The 19,252-nt window shown below is 38.4% G+C and overlaps 1 protein-coding gene and 1 pseudogene across 1 annotated transcript; both read right to left on the minus strand.

Moving 5' to 3' along the window:
- Positions 1 to 4,258: 4,258 nt before the first annotated feature.
- On the minus strand, positions 4,259 to 5,188 carry LOC120238985 (annotated as a pseudogene).
- A 10,486-nt stretch (positions 5,189 to 15,674) lies between these two features.
- Positions 15,675 to 16,607, minus strand: LOC120238984 (olfactory receptor 2A25). The gene has a single exon (XM_039243057.1). It carries the CDS (start codon positions 16,605 to 16,607, stop codon positions 15,675 to 15,677), a length of 933 nt encoding a protein of 310 aa, XP_039098988.1.
- Between the last annotated feature and the right edge of the window lie 2,645 nt (positions 16,608 to 19,252).

Consider the following 19,252-nt stretch of genomic DNA (forward strand, 5'->3'; position numbering starts at 1 on the left):
TTCCTTTCCTTTCCTTTTTGTTTCTTTTCTATTCTCTTTTCTTCTCTCTTCTCTTCTTTTCTTTTCCTTTCTTCTCTTTCTACCTAGCACATAGAATTTCAATGGGTTGTTGAAGAAGATAAAATAGTATAAGTGACAATAAGAAATGAGTAGTGTTGATTACTATTTTCACCATGACTTCTACCACGATAAATGTTTCTAACTGTACGAAGCTATTGAACGGTGTGCTCCATCAAAACAAGGGGAGTACACTGAGAAAGAGGAAGACATGAGATTAATGAACTAAGGAATCTAACACAGGGTAAAGGCAGATGACATTGTCAAGGAGCAACCAGTCCAGATAGAAGGAGAATGGAAATCTCCCGAAAGATAGATATATTATTTGAGGTGGCTGATGGGAATTGAAAAATATAGAAAACCTTAGGAAGAGGGACTAAGAGTCCAAGTAGAGGGAAAAACAAGGCGATTAGTTAATATCACCTTTATTACTTGTACCTATAAGCTGTTAATTGCTATATACTTCCTGCTTAGAAATAAGATGAGGGAAAATTTTGGCCTAATAAAGAGTTTTCTTTTTTTTTTTTCATTTTTAAGTTTATTTATTTATTTTTGAGAGAGAGAAAGCATGGGCATAAGAGTGGGGCAGAGAGAGAGGGAGAGAGAGAATCCCAGGCAGGCTTGGTTTTGTCAGCACAGAGCCCACTGTGGGACTTGAACTCACCAACTGTGAGATCATGAAACCAAGAGTCAACACTTAACTGACTGAGCCACCCAGGTATCCCAAGAGTTTTCTATACAAACTTGTTGACATCGCTGTTGTGCTGTGGATAAATGTGTTTCCAGGGGGTGTTGTTTCTTTTTTCCAGCTGTAGATTTTTCCAGAAACTGTGTCTCCATAGTTGAACTGATCAATAGGACATTGCACCTTGCATTGCACCCTGCTCAGGATTGGAGAGTGGTGCTGACCACCGCTATACTCCCTAATCAAATGTTTATCATAGACCAGTAATGTGTCAGACCCCAAGGGATACAACTGATGAAGACAAAATCTGCATTTCTCTTGCTCACATTCTAGTGGTAAGAGAGCTGCACTCCTGTTACCGTCTTTTTTAAAAGTCTCCATGCTTCTTTTTTAAAAATATTTTTTAATGTTTATTTATTTTTGAGAGAAGAGAGAGAGAAAGAGTGCAAGCAGGAGAGGGGCAGAGAGGGCACAGGGGATCTGTGCAGACTGCAGAGAGCCTGGTGCAGGGCTCAAACCCACGAACTGTGAGATCATGACTTGAACTGGAGTTGGACACAACCAACTGAGCCACCCAGTCTCCATGCTTCTTTTTCCAGCCTCTCTCTCCACTCACTTTTGGGGGTGGGGGGAGGGCGGGGGATGGATTTTGTTGTTGTTGTAAAAAGGAAGTGAGCTCCATATGTAAAAAATCAATCCTGAAAAGTACAAAGAAAAAAATCTAACTTATTCCATGTTGAAACACTCTGAAATAACTATTATGGCTAAATAGCTCAAGAAATCTCAGAGATTTCTTCAAGTAAATAAATAAATTCAGGGCTAATAGAACAGATACATGAATAATTTAAAAAGATGTAACAGCATGATATTTTAGGAAAGTATTTTGACTCTTTATTTTGTGTAAAAAAAATATTTTTCCCAAATGAAAATTTGATTCAGTTCAGAAAAATACAACAATATTACCCACACATTTGGCTAGTAGACTCCCACATATCTCTATGTGCTTAGATAAATATACAGAGGGAAGGATAAATAGATAACATTTTAATGGTTCATACTTTTCATGCTATTTTTAAGTGTATATATATATTTTAATCTAACAGAAGGAAAATTAAGTTCCCACTATGTAACTAAAATATTTATCCTAATTCAGAGTCCAAATTCAGAGTCAGATTCTTAATACAATCTCTTTGATATAACACTAATTTTTCATTACGTTTAGAGGCTGTAGCTTTTACGTTTTTTAAACATTATGTCTTATTATGAGAGCGTATTCATTGGATCCCTAATACTAAAGAATAAGAAGATTAGTGCACTTGAGTTTCCTACTCGAGATTTCAGAAATCTTGGGTCAGAACGTGGACCATTATCAGGTACTCTTGATTGCCTGCCTTATGGCCATTACCTTGCTGAGCTAGTACCGATACTCTTGAGGTATTAGGGAGTAAACTTATCAGAGAAAGTGGGTCTCACTGATTAAACCATAATGGATCTAAGCCAAGCTCTCAATTTCATCCTCTTTGTCAGTGACTGTTTAGAGATCACCATTTGGGTCAATATTGGCCAATGCAATACAAGGAAAAATATGCTAAGAGGGAGTGATTATATGTCACAAAATTTTCCCATCCAAAACATCTGAAAATAGCTCATCTACCAGGTGGACAGGAAAGGAAAAATCTCCATTTTACCCTTATTCCTGAGGTCTGTTTATTTTGTAAAGTGATTTGGGTACAAAGATAAACTGGAGTGATATGATAGAAAATCACCTAGTCCAGACATGCAGGACTCTGAAATATGCTGGCCTTTGAGGAGGTGATGTCTGAGACCCAGTAAGTTAGGAGAACAGGTAGACGAGGACTCCATGTCTTGTCTTTCCACTCATTTTATGCCCTTTATCGATTGATAGACATTCTTAATTCCAATCTAGTCAAATTTATCAATAGTTTCCTTTGTGACTAACAATTTTGTATATTCTTTTAAAAACCCTTCCCCTTCTTATCTTTTGAAAGCTTTATGTATAGTTCGTGTTTGATACTTAGGTCTTGAAAACACTAGGAATTGAGCTTTCTGCCTGATTATCTACATGGTTGTCAGGGGCATCGGCTCTATTTGCGGCAAAGTCCTTCCTTTCCCCCACTCAATGGCCAAGACACATCTCCACCGTGGCAAGTGTCATTTTACAAAGGTGTGAATCAGCTTCTGTGCTTTGTACACTCTTCAGTGTATTTATGGGTCAGGGCCTGGAAGAGCAGCACGCGGTCTTGTTTACTGGCACTTTGAGGCACAAAGGGAGAATTAAACACTCTCACCTCATTCTTTGTCTTTTTAAATAGTACTTGGGCTAGTCTTGGCCCTTTGCATTTTAGAATCAGCTTGTGAAATTCTGCACGCACCCACACCACTGGAATGTTGTAGGATATTGATTACGACTATATTACCTATATTAATCAATTTGAGGACAGTGAATCCTTCTAATATTCTAATATTATGTTTCCCAATCCAAGAAGCTGGCATATTTCATATTGCTCGCCTGTGTATTTATTTACCAATGGAGCCACCCAGGTGCCCCAAGTCACCACTGGAACTTAATAAAGTTTTCTAATTTTGTCTTTATAGTTTTTTGTGCATTGTTTGTTAAATTTATTCCTAAGCATTTAAAATGAAGTCCTATAGTTTCTACTAGCATTTTGTAAAATTTCATTTCAATTATTTGTTGATATATAAAAATGTAATTGATATTCAGATTGATTTCATATCAAGCTACTTTGCTAAAGTTTCTTCTAATTTTAATAATGTATCAAAAGATTTCTTTGGATTTCCTACATCTATAATGTCATTTGTATAATCACAATCTGTTTATTCCTTTGCAAATGTGTGTATGCACATATATCTCTCCTTTTTGTCTAACTGTACCAGTTAGGGTCTCTAGTCAAAAGGTGAAAATAAGTGGTGATAATCTACATCTTTATCTAATTTTTTATCTTACTGGGAAAAGTGCTAGCATTTCAGCAGTAAGAAAGATATCTACTATATGTGTTCTTTTGTTTTTTGGCAGACGCTTTTAGGAATACTTACTGTTATACTAGGTTGTAAAGAGTTTTATCATGAATTGATGCTGAATTTTGTCAAACTCTTGGATCTACTGATATATATCTTTTCATTTGTTAATGGGACAAATTAATCTCATTGTTTTAAGGTTAGACAAGTTCTTGCATTTGTAAGATAAAAAGTTTATCAAAATGTAATATTATTTTGTGGACTTAATTTACTAATATTTTCTTTAAGATACTGGCATCTCTGTTCATGAATAGGATTAGACTACAATTTTCTATCTCGTAATGTTTATCTCAGGTTTTGTATTAATGGCTTAAATGATAAGAGTATTTATATTCTCATTCTATAAGAACTCCAAAGATAAAAACTACTTAGTCTGTTAACTTAAGGGACTCAAAAGGGCATTCAAGGACTCAGAACCATGAGGAAAAGCTCATAAGCTTGAATACTCCAAACCATCCCTCACACAGCTGTCTTCTTCCTCAGAAATCTCCTCAGGGCACCCTTCACCTCAGCATTCCTCAGGCTGTAGATCAGTGGGTTCAGCATAGGGTTGAAAAGGTTGTAAAACAATGATAGAATCTCTCTTTGTTCTTGAGAATGGCTGGACTTGGGAGTCATGTACATGACAACGGCGCAAAGAAGAGCCCCACCACATACAGGTGGGAGGAACAGGTGGAGAAGGCCTTCCTGCGGCCTTCCCGGGACTGGATCCACAGGATGGCAAGCAGGATGTGTGTGTAGGACACTAACACCAAGCAGAGGGGCCCGACTAACACAAACACACAGCCCACAAAGAGAACAGTTTGGCTGAGTCTAGTGTCAGCACAGGCCAATTTGAATAGTGACATGATTTGACAGAAAAAGTGGTTGATTCTTTGTGGCCCACAAAAGGGCAACCTCAGAATGAGAGTCCTATGAACCAGAGCCAAGAGGAAGCTGAATATCCAGCAAGTGGCAGCCAGGACAGTGCACGCTCTCCAGCTCATGATGACAGTGTACTGTAGGGGATGGCAGATGGCCACATACCTGTCATAGGACATTACCACCAAACTCATACACTGTGACAGCAAGTGCCAAATACAAAAATGTCTGAAGTAGGCATGGAACAAAGGAGATGGTTTTCTTCTCCACCATAAGATTTGCCAGCATCTTAGGGACAATGCCTGAGGCATAAGACATGTCAACGACAGCCAGGTTTGAGAGGAAGAAGTAGGTGGGAGTGTGCAGTCTAGAATCCCAGCAGATGAGCCCCAGGATCATCCCATTTCCCATCAGGGTGAGCTGTAGCATAGCAAGAAGAACCCAAAAAGGGAAAGTTCAAGTTTGGGGTCAACCTGGAATCCCAGCAGGATGACTTACTTCTGTGATCCACATCTGATTGCTTCCCATGTTCTTTTGTCAGATAGATTTAATGCCCCACTTAGGACAGGAATTTTGGAGCTGACTGCTAGAAAAGGAAAAAGAAATGATCTGTTCATACAGAGTGAGAATTTATGCAGAGGCCACAAATTAGTAATTCATGGATCCAATCCAGTCCAAAGTCTATGATGTTGATCTGTACATTTGGCTTTTAGAGATATTTAACAAATTTAGTTATTATCAGTATTAAAAATTAGTAGACTTCACATAAAAATTGGGGTCTCTGGTTACTTTTCAAAAACCAGAAGAAATGTCATTTCTTGAAAGTCACTGTAAGCAATAATCAGCTGAAAAAAGAGGAAAAAAAAAAGAAATGACTAAGTATGTTCTTGGCCACAAAAATAGGTAATATCATTCCAAAGCATTTATTGGCACAGAGGAGATACCATATAATACTAATGGGGAAAAAATCCACCAACAAGATAAAATTCAGGATCTATTTCCTAAAAAAAGACTTATCAAACTTAAAAGAAAAGAGCTTTAGGGGTATCTGGGTAGCTCAGTTAAGCATCTGACTCGATTTCAGCTCAGGTCACACTCACAGTTTGTGAGATCAAGCCCCACATGGGGCTCTATGCTGACAGCACAAACCTGCTTGAGATTCTCTCGTTCACCCTCTCTGCTCCCTCCCCCAAAATAAGTAAATAAAAAGGAGCTTAAGCTGAGAAAGAGTATTTACAAACCTATAGAAATATTATACCTAATTAATGAAATATTAAAAGCTTTTTCTCTGAGTTAGGAAACAAGCCTACTGTACTCCACTTACACTGTCTATTTAACATTGAGTCTATAACTAGCCAGCAACAAGGCAAAAAGAAAAAAAAACAACAAAAGGTGTAAGAATTAAAAATGGAGAATATAAAATGTCATTCACAAAAAAACACAATTATGTATGTAGAAAAAAATTTTAATTTACAGATAAACTATTGAAATCAATGAGTGGTTTTATAGAACTCTGAATTCAAGGTCAATGCACAAAATAAAGGATATTTGTGTGTGTGTGTGTGTGTGCACGCACGCTTGCACACACGTATGTGTGTTTATAGATTGGAAAATTTGTAAAGTTCCAAATCTTTCCAAATTGATCTACACTTTCAATGCAATTCAAATCAGAATCCCAGCAGGTTTTATTTTATGTGTGGAAATTAATAATCTTATTCTAAATGTTATATGAAAATGCAAAAGGCCTAGGATAGCAATGGAAATCCTGAAAGGGAAGAATGAAGTAAAAGGAGTTAGTCCATCAACTAACAATACTTAGCCCACAGCCACAGTGATTAAGTCAATGTGGTATTGGGCAGACAGACCAGTGGAATAACTCAGTTGACTCAGAAACCCCCCCCCCCACACACACACACACACTCGTGTGCACACACACACATGTGCATGCGCATGATCTACAGCAAAGGTGGCACTGGTCTTTGGGATACATGACGCCTGGTCAGTTAACTATCCACGTGGAACAAAATTAAAACATGAACCCCACGACACATAATACACAAAATAAATTCCAGGTAGGTTTTAGATCTAACTGTGAAAGGGGAGAACAAACTTGGTTGAACATCCGAGTGTTGATTTTGGCCGAGATCATGATCCCAGGGTCATGGGATCCAGCTCCGTGTTGGGCTGCATGCTGAGTGTGGAGCCTGCTTAAGAGTCTCTCTTTCTCTCTCTCTCTCTCCCTTTGCCCTTCTCCCCCGCTCACATGTGCACTCTCTCAAAAGCAAAAAATAAATTTTAAAAATTAAAAAAGAACCATTTCTCAAAAGTGACTTAATAGAGTAAGAGCACATTTAAATTTTTTAAATTTTTTAATAGTTTATTGTCAAGTTGGTTTCCATATAACATCCAGTGCTCATCCTAAATTCTTTAAATTTTATAAAGCAAACATGGTGTCTGAACATGGTGTCTGATACAGAACAGAGGTGAAATCGTTTAGTAGCAGTGGTTTTTACCAGATTTCCACCAGCTGTACTTTCCTTTAAACTTTACTAAGTGATGATAGAGGCCACATAATTCCATTCTAGGATCCGACAAAGATTTTCCCTGGGATGAGGACTCCCATCCATGATCAGTGAGCCTGGAGCACCAAATAAGAGTAAGAAAACCAGGCACCTATCCCGGCTTCACTGAGAGAGAAAAAATAATAATGGAATTTTATCCAACAGCTATAGGATGTCTCCCTGCGACTGATTAACACCTCCCTCCTGGGCAGCTTATAAAAGGAGCCCCAGAATTTTCACTTGCCTAGTTGGAAAATATCTCTAAGAGGTAGTAGGAGCAAGTAGTTCAGCAGGGGAAGAAAGGACAGGTCAAGGAGAATTGCATAAGACCTTTGGCTTCATCTTCTTCAATTATAAAAGGAGGCGAAAGGATTAGATCCTTCTTAGGCTCCTTCCCTTTGACACTATGAGTCATAGACATCTAATTCCAACAGGTGTGACTTCCCATAAGTATGACTTGGGAGGGGCTGTGACAGCATGAATACCAGGTAATACTGTGAGACACACACCCCCGCACCATAGTGGGAGAAAGAGGTCTTCACAAAGGTGACCGTTTCTTCTTTTTAAACCTGATGATTTCCGCCAGCCTTTTGTCTTGCTCTTCTGTAAATCATCAACCAGTTATATATACTAATTTGTACAAAGGGGAGTGCTATTTCTGGCATATCTCTTAAACTGGGCTTGAACATAAGGAAAACTCACAGAGAAGGGGGAATGAGTCACCAAATCCCTGAAGCAGGTTTGGGGGATGAGGAGTCCCAGATGTCCTTTCTACCTTGACAAACAGGACAGTACTCCGGAATGTTCGAGCAGTGTCTGGATATAAGGGCTTTGTACTCTAATCTCCTAAAACCAACCCAATTCACAGGGACAGATGTTCCCTATGGCATCCAGGGAACACATTACAAAACATCTTCACACATTCTTTGTTTTCCCTACTGAGTAGTGTAAAACCTGCCCAGAGTCTTCCAGCTTTATTATCTATGTGTCTATGTGTGTGTGCACCTGTTTATGCAGAAAAGTGAGAACTCAGGAAGAACAGCATGAGTGATCCCACTCAGAAGGGTCTTGGCCTGAAATGTAGCAGATAGAAGTCATACTTTATGGCTTATGTCACACAATACAAGCCTCAAGTATTTGGACTTCTTAGGTACTTGATCTTCAAGTGTGCCTGATTCCCTATCCCCTTTTGGAAAAGTTTAAATGTTATGGTGTAAGTGTGCCTCCCCTGGGGCTTGTTAAAGAAGCACTTACAGTCAAAGGACTATATCCCTCCCCAGGGAGTGAACCTTTGTCTGCTGAAAAGCGTTACTGTAAAGTGGATTATAAAAAATTTCCATTGCAAATATTTATTGTTACGTGGAAACTCACAGAGATTGAATCCTATTCCCTCTGTGCTTTTTGTCTTCCTTTGATTACAGGCCACTCCCTAAATATTTCTTCCTTTTTTTTTGGTAACATTTACTTTTCCATCACACACTGTAGATAGGTAATTTTAGCATCTCTGTTCTAAGCCTTTAGGTGTTGGATTGAATTTAAATAGTGAATGGCTTTGTCTGCCTCCACACATCTGGAGAAAAATACAAAACCCTGATGACTCAGACCCCTTTAAATTCATAGCAATCACATCAATTTGGCCCTTGCTCATCCTGTGTCTTGTTTCCCTAGTCTCCTCTCCAGGCGATTTTTATTATTTTCTCTCTTTAAACCTCGCAGGAGTCTTCCCACGCACAGTCCCAGCTACTGACTGACAGTGACTGAGAACACACAAGAATCAAACGAGAGCTTGCACAATCCTATCTAAGACACTCACGGAGTTCCTGGACCCGCATTATTCCCAGCTCCTCTGCTGTTACTGGGAAGTTACTGGTTTGTCCCTCATGAAGGACAGCCCGTCACTTATACCAGGAGCCCCAGCCCTCCTGCCTACTCACAGCCTGCTCTCCCACAATTTGTCACAAATGCCTTTGCTCCTCTTCCCTTAAACATGTCTAGTCAGAATGTGAGACTCTTTGTCTCAAAAACACCAATTATCTTGACTTTGCCAAACCCAACGACCGGGTTGTCCTTATCTGAGCTGACCTGTCGGCAGCGTTTAACACAGTCCATTGCTCTCTCTGAGACACTCGTTTCCCTTGACTATCATGATATTGTGCCTCCCCCCTTCCCCCCCCCCCCAACCCGTGGTCCTTCTACTTTTCTGGCTGTTCCTTCTCTGTCTCCTTGGCTGGTTTCTCCTCACCTCCCATGTCTATGAACCCTGGCAGTTTTCAAGGATTGTTCTTTGTATCTATTTTCAGACCACTTTCTATGGGACCTCATCAGTCCCAAGGACTTTACAGGCTGATAACACTTAAATTAATATGTCCTGCCAGGCCTCTTCCCAAATATACATCTGTGTGAATCAGCAGTGCCCAATGACCTCCTATCTCAGGAGAGTAAATCCATCATCATTAAAGACACTTACAAGACTCCAACCATAGGGGCACCTGGGTGGCTCAGTCGGTTAAGCGTCTGACTTCAACTCAGGTCATGATCTCACGGTTTGTGGGTTCGAGCCCCGCGTCAGGCTCTGTGCTGACAGCTAGTTCAGAGCCTGGAGCCTGCTTCGGAATCTGTGTGCGTCTCTCTCTCTGCTCCTCCCCAGCTCATGCTCTGTCTCTCAAAAATGAATAAATGTTTAAAAATATTTTTTAAAAAAGACTCCAACTGTAGGCTTCCCTCTCATGCCTTCCCTCTGCTGTCAAGAGTGCCTGCCTTATGTATAGAGACTGTTCTATAGTATACGCTTAGAAATGCACTTCTATATACCTACACCTTCTATTTTCTTTCTCTCCTCCCCTCCCTCTCTTTGGTGATCCCTATCACTGGATACATATTTTTACATTGCTAATTAAACATTTAAAGTGCTCACTGTATTCTCAAATGTTGACAAAATTTAGTCTTAATTCCACAATTTGGATTTTAGAGTTCAAGAGTATAGAATCCATGGTCTGCCTAAATTCTAATCCTAACACCACCATTCATACTCTAACTGCAATTCGCTGTCAATAGATCTTATGACGTTTTGTTCCTCTTGTTCATGCCTTTATTACTTGGCCCCTTTTCGTTAAATATTTTGTAGTGCTCTGTTTCATTCTCTTGTCATTTCCCTTTCTTAATATACTTTTTGAGTTATTTTTACAGTGGCTGCCCCTTGGGCTTATGATTAGCATTTTAATTTATAATAATATGGTTAAATCGTAATATAATATAATTATATGGTTAAATTAGGTTAAATCAACTTAATTTCAACGGTTTATAAATAATCTTCCCGTGAACATAGTGCTTTCATAAAGTGAAAATTAACCTGAAAATATCTACTATTAGCTTTGTAGAGTGATCCTAGAGGTTTATTTACTTCTTTGCTCTTACATTGCGTCAACCTTGTTCTCCACTTCCAGAGGCTGCAGAGATGCTGATTTCCACTATGGGCTGTTGGTTTTTGAGAATACTGCAGGGCTGGAGAGAAAGTGATGGAAACACAGCAAGTTGAACCACCCCAAAGCTCACCATTCTTGACAAGGTCAGCAGTGTTCATGAACATTCCCCAGATTATTGTCTCTTGTTTTCCCCAGAGTTCCAAACCAGTTGGTTTATACAAATTTGTCAGAGTACTTCTTTCCTTAGGGAGCAGGAGATCTTTGGAGATCCTTGCTACGTTATTTCTGTTGACCAGCGCTTATATATATGTTTTGGAGGAAAAGCATATTCTATGGTTACCCCGAGGGCATACAGCTGTTCTTCACACAAAAAAAACTTAAATGAATGTAAAGAAACTTTTCTAGGCCTTCATATCTCCACGTCTTGTATATTGAGAAGCCTTATAACTAGGTTTTTGATGACTTCTCCAAATTTTATTGCACCTGGCATTGAAAACAGGATATTAGGAAAGAGCATGGATGAGAGTTATTTTTACTCTTTTGAATTCAATCTGTTCACCATCACCCTGGTTTGGTGATTGAAGCATGTGTGTGTGTGTGTGTGTGTGTGTGTGTGTATAATATATATATATATATACACACATACATATGTATATATGTATACACATTATACACATAATATATATGTATATTTTATATATATAAAATATATAAATATATATATTCCACAATATGGATATACATGGGTATATATCTCACATATATCCATATTGTCCATAATGGTATTTATTTTCACATGGCTGTAATTAATTTTTAAGGTAAATTTTGCTTATATGATTCAGAGAGTCTCAGAAAAAATCAATGCTTGGGCACATTTATAAATAATCTTCCTGTGATCATTGTGCTTTCATAAAGTGAAAATTAACCTGAAAATATCTAATATTAGTTTTGTATAATGATACCAGAGATTTATTTTTTTTCAAAGGCCTCAATAAAAGACTTTTACACTTAAGAGGAAAAAAAATTTAGTTTCCAGACTTAAAATAAACTCTCTTTCATTTTTTTTCCCATAACGGAGAATTTTCCAGTAGCCGCTTAAACGTTATCTTTGGTAACTGACTTGTACCTAACAATGCTTGGCCCTCTGCAAATTAATATTTATTTGATTCTCTATCTACCTCTGAAATAATGTATTAGTTTTCTAGAGCTACCATATCAAACTACCACAGACTGGACTGCGTAAACAATAGTCTATTTTCTCACACTTCTGGAGGGTGAGTAGTCTGAGGTCTCGGTGTGGATGGGATTGATTCCTTCCATGGTCTCTCTTCTTGGCTTGTAGACGGCAGTCTTCTCCCTGTGTCTTCACATGCTTATATCTGTGCCCTATTCTCTTCTTATAAGGACACCACCCCTGTTGGGTAAGGCCTAGTTTAAATACCTCGCATTGATTAATTACCTCCATAAAACCCCATCTCCAAAAAGTCCCCCTATGAGGTATTACAGTGCCATGATTTCAACATATTAATTTTGAGTGAATGCAATTCAGTCCAAAACAGCTAATTACTTGCTTGTCTGGCAATGAAATCTTCCCACATGATATGTATGATTAAAGGCCACCAACCAACTTGCTTAACATTTGCTTCTCAGGCACATGACTTGATCTTTCAGAATAACCATAACTTTTGGAATATGGTTCAGGATTACATTGCCCAAGTTCTTACCTCCCTACTAACACAGACTTCAGGATAAAAATAAAACTGTTTGGGTGGCTAGGTGGCTCAGTCGGTTAAGCATCCAACTCTTGATTTTGGCTCAGGTTATGATCTTACAGTCTGTGGGATTGAGGCCTGCATTAGCTCCATGCTGACAGTGTGGAGACTGTTTGGGATCCTCTCTCTCTCTCTCTCAAAATAAATAAATAAACTTGAATAAATTAAAAATAAAACTGTTAACTGGAGCAGTTTACTGTTCTGTGTAAATTATTTTTAAATATAATATAATTATAAGCCTTCTTCAAACTGGCAACACTAATCTCATGCTGCTTTAATCATGAATAAGATTTATTTTTCAAAAGATTTTGATTTGATAATATTTAATGCTTTGTTGCACAAGGCAGAGCTGCTAAGATAATTAGAAGTGAGTTTAGGCTTCAGATGAGGGGGTGTGGGAAGTACATCAATAGGACAGGGTTATGTTCCTTGTGAAAAAGAGACATATAAGATGAACTCACATTCACAAAGGATTTCTTCCAGAAGGTATTTCCAAGAAGTGGCTATAGCTATAGAGACTATACAGAAAGATATATTCTTGCTGGGTGTAAGGAACAGAGATTGGAGTTACCGAAAATAAGAGAACGGGGAATGACGTTGGCATGAAGATGTGGAAGAGGAAGGACTTATGTATGAGGAGTCCCCAGAATATGTGCAGGACTTTTTCTCAAGCATGTCTTAGCCCTAAGGTCCCTGGATGCCAAAACCTAACGAAGAACAGTGGCTGAGATGCCAGAAGATGTGGACAGCTGAGCAGGACTGAACATACTTCACGACTTGCAAAATATCCAGGTTTGCTGGAGTTACAACCTAGCCAGGATGGAGATATATTCATAAAGACCTTGCTTGGGACACAAAAATGATGCCTGGGCAGTAAGGGTAACACTGAAATAAGGCAGTTTTTTAGCAAACTTAAAACAGAGAAACAAGGTGATCTTCAACAAATTTAACTGCTTATTCAGGGAAAACCAAAATGTATCAATAACCTTTATAAGAGTATGACAAATGTATAGCTTCTGAAATGCATCAGTTAACACGCGAAAAAGCAGGGAAACATTATCAATAAGCAAAAGGTAAAATAGTCAACAGTAGGGGTCCCAGATATGATAGATAATAAAGTTACAAGTAAAAACTCAAATAAGTATAATTTCATTGCTACTAATTAAGAATATTAATCTAACCACAAAAGAATAAATTCCTTATTTTGATTCTGCTGTTTAGAAGAAACAGACTTGATACATGTGAATGTATGGGCAAACACATATACATATATAACTTATATATGTATATATATGTATATATATATATATATGCACCAAATGTAGATATGTATAAAATGCTGTAATTCTGAATTGTATTTCTCCATGTACTTTTAAAATATTTATTATTTCTTTAAAGATTTGAGATTGCAAAAGAAAAACTATGAGTCATTTCATACTTCCTAAATTATTATCTTGGCATTTTCCATCACATAAAAGGCTACATTTTGCAAAATTCCTGCTTCTTTTCTGGTACAGTAAACTATCTCATTTATAGTTTACTATAGTTTACTATACTACGGTCTCTTTATAAGTCATAGTCCTTTTTCTTTAAAGAGATAATGTCTGTAGTGGATAATATTAATAATTACCTTTTATTGAACTCTTATTACAATGCATGGATACTGCTAAGCATTTTCCATGTAGTATTTCCTCTTACAGACCTATGAGCTTAGTATTAGTGAACTCATTTTACCCACAATAAACCTAAATTCCAAAGAATCTCAGTATACTGTAAAAGTTTGCACACCTGCCAATTGGCAGAACTTTGTAAAAACCCAGGTCAAGGGGTGCCTGAGTGGCTCAGTTGGTTGAGCATTCAACTCTTGATTTTGGCTCTGATCATGATCCCAGGATTATGGGATCAAGCCCATTCTTGATCTCTCTCTCTCTTCCTCTACCCCTCTCTCTCTCGTGCATACTCTCCATCTAAAATTCAAACAACAACAATAGCAGCAGCAGCAGCAGCAGCAGCAACAGAATACCCCAGCTCTATCTGAACTCACAATCATGTGTTTCCAACCTTTGGTCATACAGTAATGTCTGCATAACAGATGTCCTTGCAAAAGGACTATTTTGAAGACAGAAGTTCATATATTTTCCTCTTTAAAACACTTCTCACCAAAAAAAAGCACCTTATTCTAAAAGTTGTATATTTGCCTTTTATACAATTTAGGGATATGGCAGATTTAATTTAGTATATAATTCGAGAAAAGAATTGAAAAGGTCTCTTTATATATTCTTTCCCACTCTTTCTTAACTAGTTTCTATCACTTCATAACTAAGTACTGGAATTTCTGTTTGAGTAAGCTGGTTATTTAACTTACTTCAAATCTCTTAATTCAAAATCAAATTACTCCTGATAATTTATAGTTGAAGTATCAGTCATCAACTAGTCATCACAAAAGTCACAGTCTGTTCTCATTTACTGGGAAATTTTCTCCAAGTGTTGGTCATTTCCCATCAGAGACCATTGACCCAACCAATGAGGGAAAATGGAGAGTTCTTTCAAGAGCTCTTAATGACTTCCATTCTGCTCTCTTCTCCTCCATGATCTCTCCACATCCATTCCCCAAGCAGAGAAAATGAGTAAAAGGGAAAGCTCAAATATGTCCATGTATTTACTAGCCTGACATCCTTTGTGGTTTTCTTGTTGTTGGTAGTGGCATCACAGTTATATTTTTCATTCTCTATCCCATGAAGCAATGGCTCATACTCTCCCCAATTAAATTGATTATGCCTTAGAAAGCATTACTATCACAGGAATTTATACAGGGATTGTATTTTAATGGTAGAACTATTTTTGAAAGAGGTGACAACTGCTTGATTTCAAATATTGAAATTACTATGTTAATAATCTCTCCTAATTGCTGTATCTTAAACATTCTGCCAATACCTTCCTTTATTTATAAAATGTTGTCTGAGTCCTGATTGTAGAAAAATATACAAATTTATTTCCTTTTATTCAGAATATTTCACATAATTATATTAAAAGTGTGTCCACTATGCAGCTGGTCAGAAATTATTTTCATTTTCTTGTGCAGCACTGACTTTCAATGCCAGAGGAAGGAACACAAAATAGGCTTTCTTGGGGGGGAGTGCTATAAAAATATGAAGATGAAAAGGATGATCTAGACCATATTTATGAATCCTGGTAAATATTGGATGAGATGATTTCTCAGGTCCCTTTAAACTCAGTTGTTTTATTATTCTGCAGAGTTTCATGAAGTTCTCTCTTTTTCAAGCTTCCTTTTCAGAGCATCTTTGACTTCTTTGTTCCTCAGACTATAGATCAGAGGATTGAGCATGGGATTGAAAAGGCTGTGAAACAGGAGGAGGTATTTCTTCTGCTCCTTGGGGTTCCCATATCTGGGCCCAACATACATTATGATGGCTGTGCCGTAGAACAGTCCAACCACACACAAGTGGGATGTGCAGGTGGAGAAGGCTTTCTGGCGCCCCTCCCCTGATTGAATCTTTAGGATGGCACATAAAATATAAATGTAAGATATCACAATTGAGGAGAATGGTCCCACCAACACAGACACTGCCCCAGCCAAAACCATAATTTCATTAATGTGGGTATCTGCACAGGCAAGTTTGAGGACAGCTATAATTTCACAAAAAAAGTGGTTCACTTTCTGGGGTCCACAGAAGGGCAATGGTATGAGTAACAGTAGATGTACTAGAGCTAGGAGAACTCCTAAAATCCAGGAAGTCACCACCAGGCTGATGCAGACTCTCCAGCTCATGATGACAGAATATCGGAGCGGGTGACAGATGGCCACATAACGATCACAGGACATCACCACCAGGAGAAGACATTCAATGTGAGCAAAGCTCAAGAAGAGAAAGGTCTGTGTCAGGCAGCCCGCAAAGGAGATGGGCTGGTCTGGCTTCAGGAGGTTTACCAGCATCTGGGGCACCGTGTTGCAGGCATAGGCTATGTCGACGACGGCCAGGTGGGAGAGGAAGAAGTACATGGGGGTGTGCAGTCTGGAGTCCAGCGAGATGACCCCCAGGATGAGCCCGTTCCCCAGCAGGGTGAAGGCGTAGAACAGGGAGAAGAGCCCAAAGAGAAGCATCTGAATCCTTGGACCGAGACAAAATCCTAGCAGAAGGAACTCTGTGACAGAGGTCTGATTTCTCCCCATTTCCGTGTGAAAGAGACAGTGGAGCTCACTGAGCCTGAATGCCTGAGGGAAGGGTTTCAACATGATGGATCTGTGCATGTCATTGTTTATTTCCTAAGAAAACATCTTCAAGGACACTTTTGTCCTATTAGTCACTTAATAAGTGAAAACTATGCATTCCAAATGAAACAGAAGAAAACGTTTTCACTGCAATAAGCTAAATGCTAATATTCTATTATAGTATTCAGTAGATCTTATGTTTATTTCCAGAACAACTTTCATCACGGTTCAAAATGTTAATACTTAAATTGTCTGTATAAGAGTGGGTACTTCACTCTGATTGGAATGGTTCTATCAGAGGTTTGCCCATGCATATTCCCAGATTGCAGTGTACATATATCCGTACATGTGAATGTGTACTGATGTCTCTTACCTAGAATATATCTAGAATATGAGGATGGGAAGAAGGATAAGGTGAATATCAGAAAACTTTCCATCAGGTTTTCTCATGAATTTTTGCCTTCAGCATACTAATTATTTATTAGCCTTGTGATCTTTACTGACAGCATAATCTTGAACAAAGTGAGAGAAGGCAGGCTGTTTGCAACAACTTTGGCCAGATTTCAAATGGAGACCTTTGTCCTTTGACTTTTGTATCTACGAATGTTCTATTCTGATTGTGCTATCTAATCATCAGTATGTTACCCCGTCACTCTTCTTATAGTCTATGTTATATTTACATTCTGTATCTATCTACCTACCTATCTATATTTCTACACTAATTTATACTTGAGTTTTTTCCAAATATTTTGCCACATCCTACAGTAAGAATTATCTACTAGGTACATACATGCATTAGTATATATACTCTTGAGTCTTTATTACGTGCAGTGTATTTTCTATATTATTCTATTCTATTTAATTAGTAAGAATTTTGGTTAGGGGATTCCTGGGTGGCTCAGTCAGTTCAGTATCTGACCCTTAATTTCAGCTCAGGTCATGATCTCCCAGTTTCATGAGGTCTAGCCCCACATTGGGCTCTGTGCCCTTCCACATGGAGCCTGCTTGGGATTCTCTCTCTCCTTCTCTCTCTGGCCCTGCCCCTGTGCTCTCTCTGTCTCTCTCAAAATAAATAAATAAACTTAAAAAAATTCTTTTAATGCCAGTTGAGTGATTTCATGGTGGGTCATAGCCTGGGACTTAAAAAGTACTGTCCATATCCAAGGCTAGAGCAAGAGCCCTAATTATAGCTTCCTATTCATAGACGTATTAACATATTTTAAAGCTTCTTAACTCTATGTGAAAAGATAATTATTATTTATCATGAATCTTTCATTTTTTGTGGCATAGTAAATTTTAAAAAAATCTTTCCACAACACAGCAGGTACTCTGAAATTGGAATCATTGTAACTTTTAAGCCACTGCTGTTTCCTTGCCTGTCTGACTCCGTACCTTTCTTCAGTCCAGAACCCATCTGAATTTCACTCAAATAAGAATCCTAGAAAAACTCATAATCCAGTTATTATCGGTTCCCTATTCAACTTTTCTGTTAAGTTAGTATTTGAAAGGTTTCATAGGCAAAAAAGTGAGTAGCCTTTTGCCCTGCTTTAAAGACAGAATCAGAATTCAGAGTAGAAATTATTGAAGGATGATTTCATGTTAGGTCAAAAAATAACTATAACAATTGGAATCACCTCCTTGGAAGCTGGTTGCTTAATGGACCTAAACTTTAGGTCAGTGAATATTTTAAATCAGAAGTTGATAAACCATCCATTCAAGATGGGATTCCTGTGTTATGTTACAAGTTGACTCAGGGGGCGCCTGGGTGGCTTAGTCAGTTAAGCGTCCGACTTTCGCTTAGGTCATGATCTCACGGTTTGTGGGTTCGGGCCCGCGTCGGGCTCTGTGCTGACTGCCAGCTCGGAGCCTGGAGCCTGTTTCGGAGTCTGTGTCTCCCTCTCTCTCTGACCCTCCCCTGCTCACGCTGTCTCTCTCCTCTCCTAGAAATAAATAAAAAACATTAAAAAAAAAAAAAAACAAGTTGACTCAGAAGAGTGCTAAGGTCCCTTCCAACTAAACGATTCCTTGGCCCCAAATGTGTAGGAAAGTGTTAGCCATTTCCACTTTGACTTTCTTGTCATATTTGGAGCCAATGAAGATAACAATGCTGTTTCTAAAAATTCACATGATGAAGGCACACATCAAAGCAAAGTAGAAGGACCAATCTTCCTCCTACCTACAAATAGCTAAAAGACAAAATATAAAATCCACACATATTTACTAATATGTCCTGCTCCATGACTCAGCTGAGGGCATGTAAGATGGTTCCTGTAACCTGATTGGAATGGCAGCACTATTAAAAATATCCACAAAGATGGTAATTCTTAGATTTCAGTAACTCACCACAAGAAATTTCACATTCAGAAAGAAAACCTTCAGGACACTCTTCTGTAACAAACTCATTTTTGGGTGCCACTTAAGTTCATGAGGCAGTAGAAATGTCTGCAAGCAAACCTCTCAAATAGCTGTTATGATGTAAACAAGAAACTCAACTTTGGGTACCTGGGTGGCTCAGTTGGTTGAGCTTTGGACTCTTGATTTCAGCTCAGGTCATGATCTCACAGTTCATGGTTGCAAGTCTCTATCAGGCTCTGTGCTGACAGCTC

This window comes from Hyaena hyaena, unplaced genomic scaffold, assembly GCF_003009895.1.
Source record: "Hyaena hyaena isolate Hyena2069 unplaced genomic scaffold, ASM300989v1 scaffold_220, whole genome shotgun sequence".
Taxonomy (NCBI): Eukaryota; Metazoa; Chordata; class Mammalia; order Carnivora; family Hyaenidae; genus Hyaena; species Hyaena hyaena.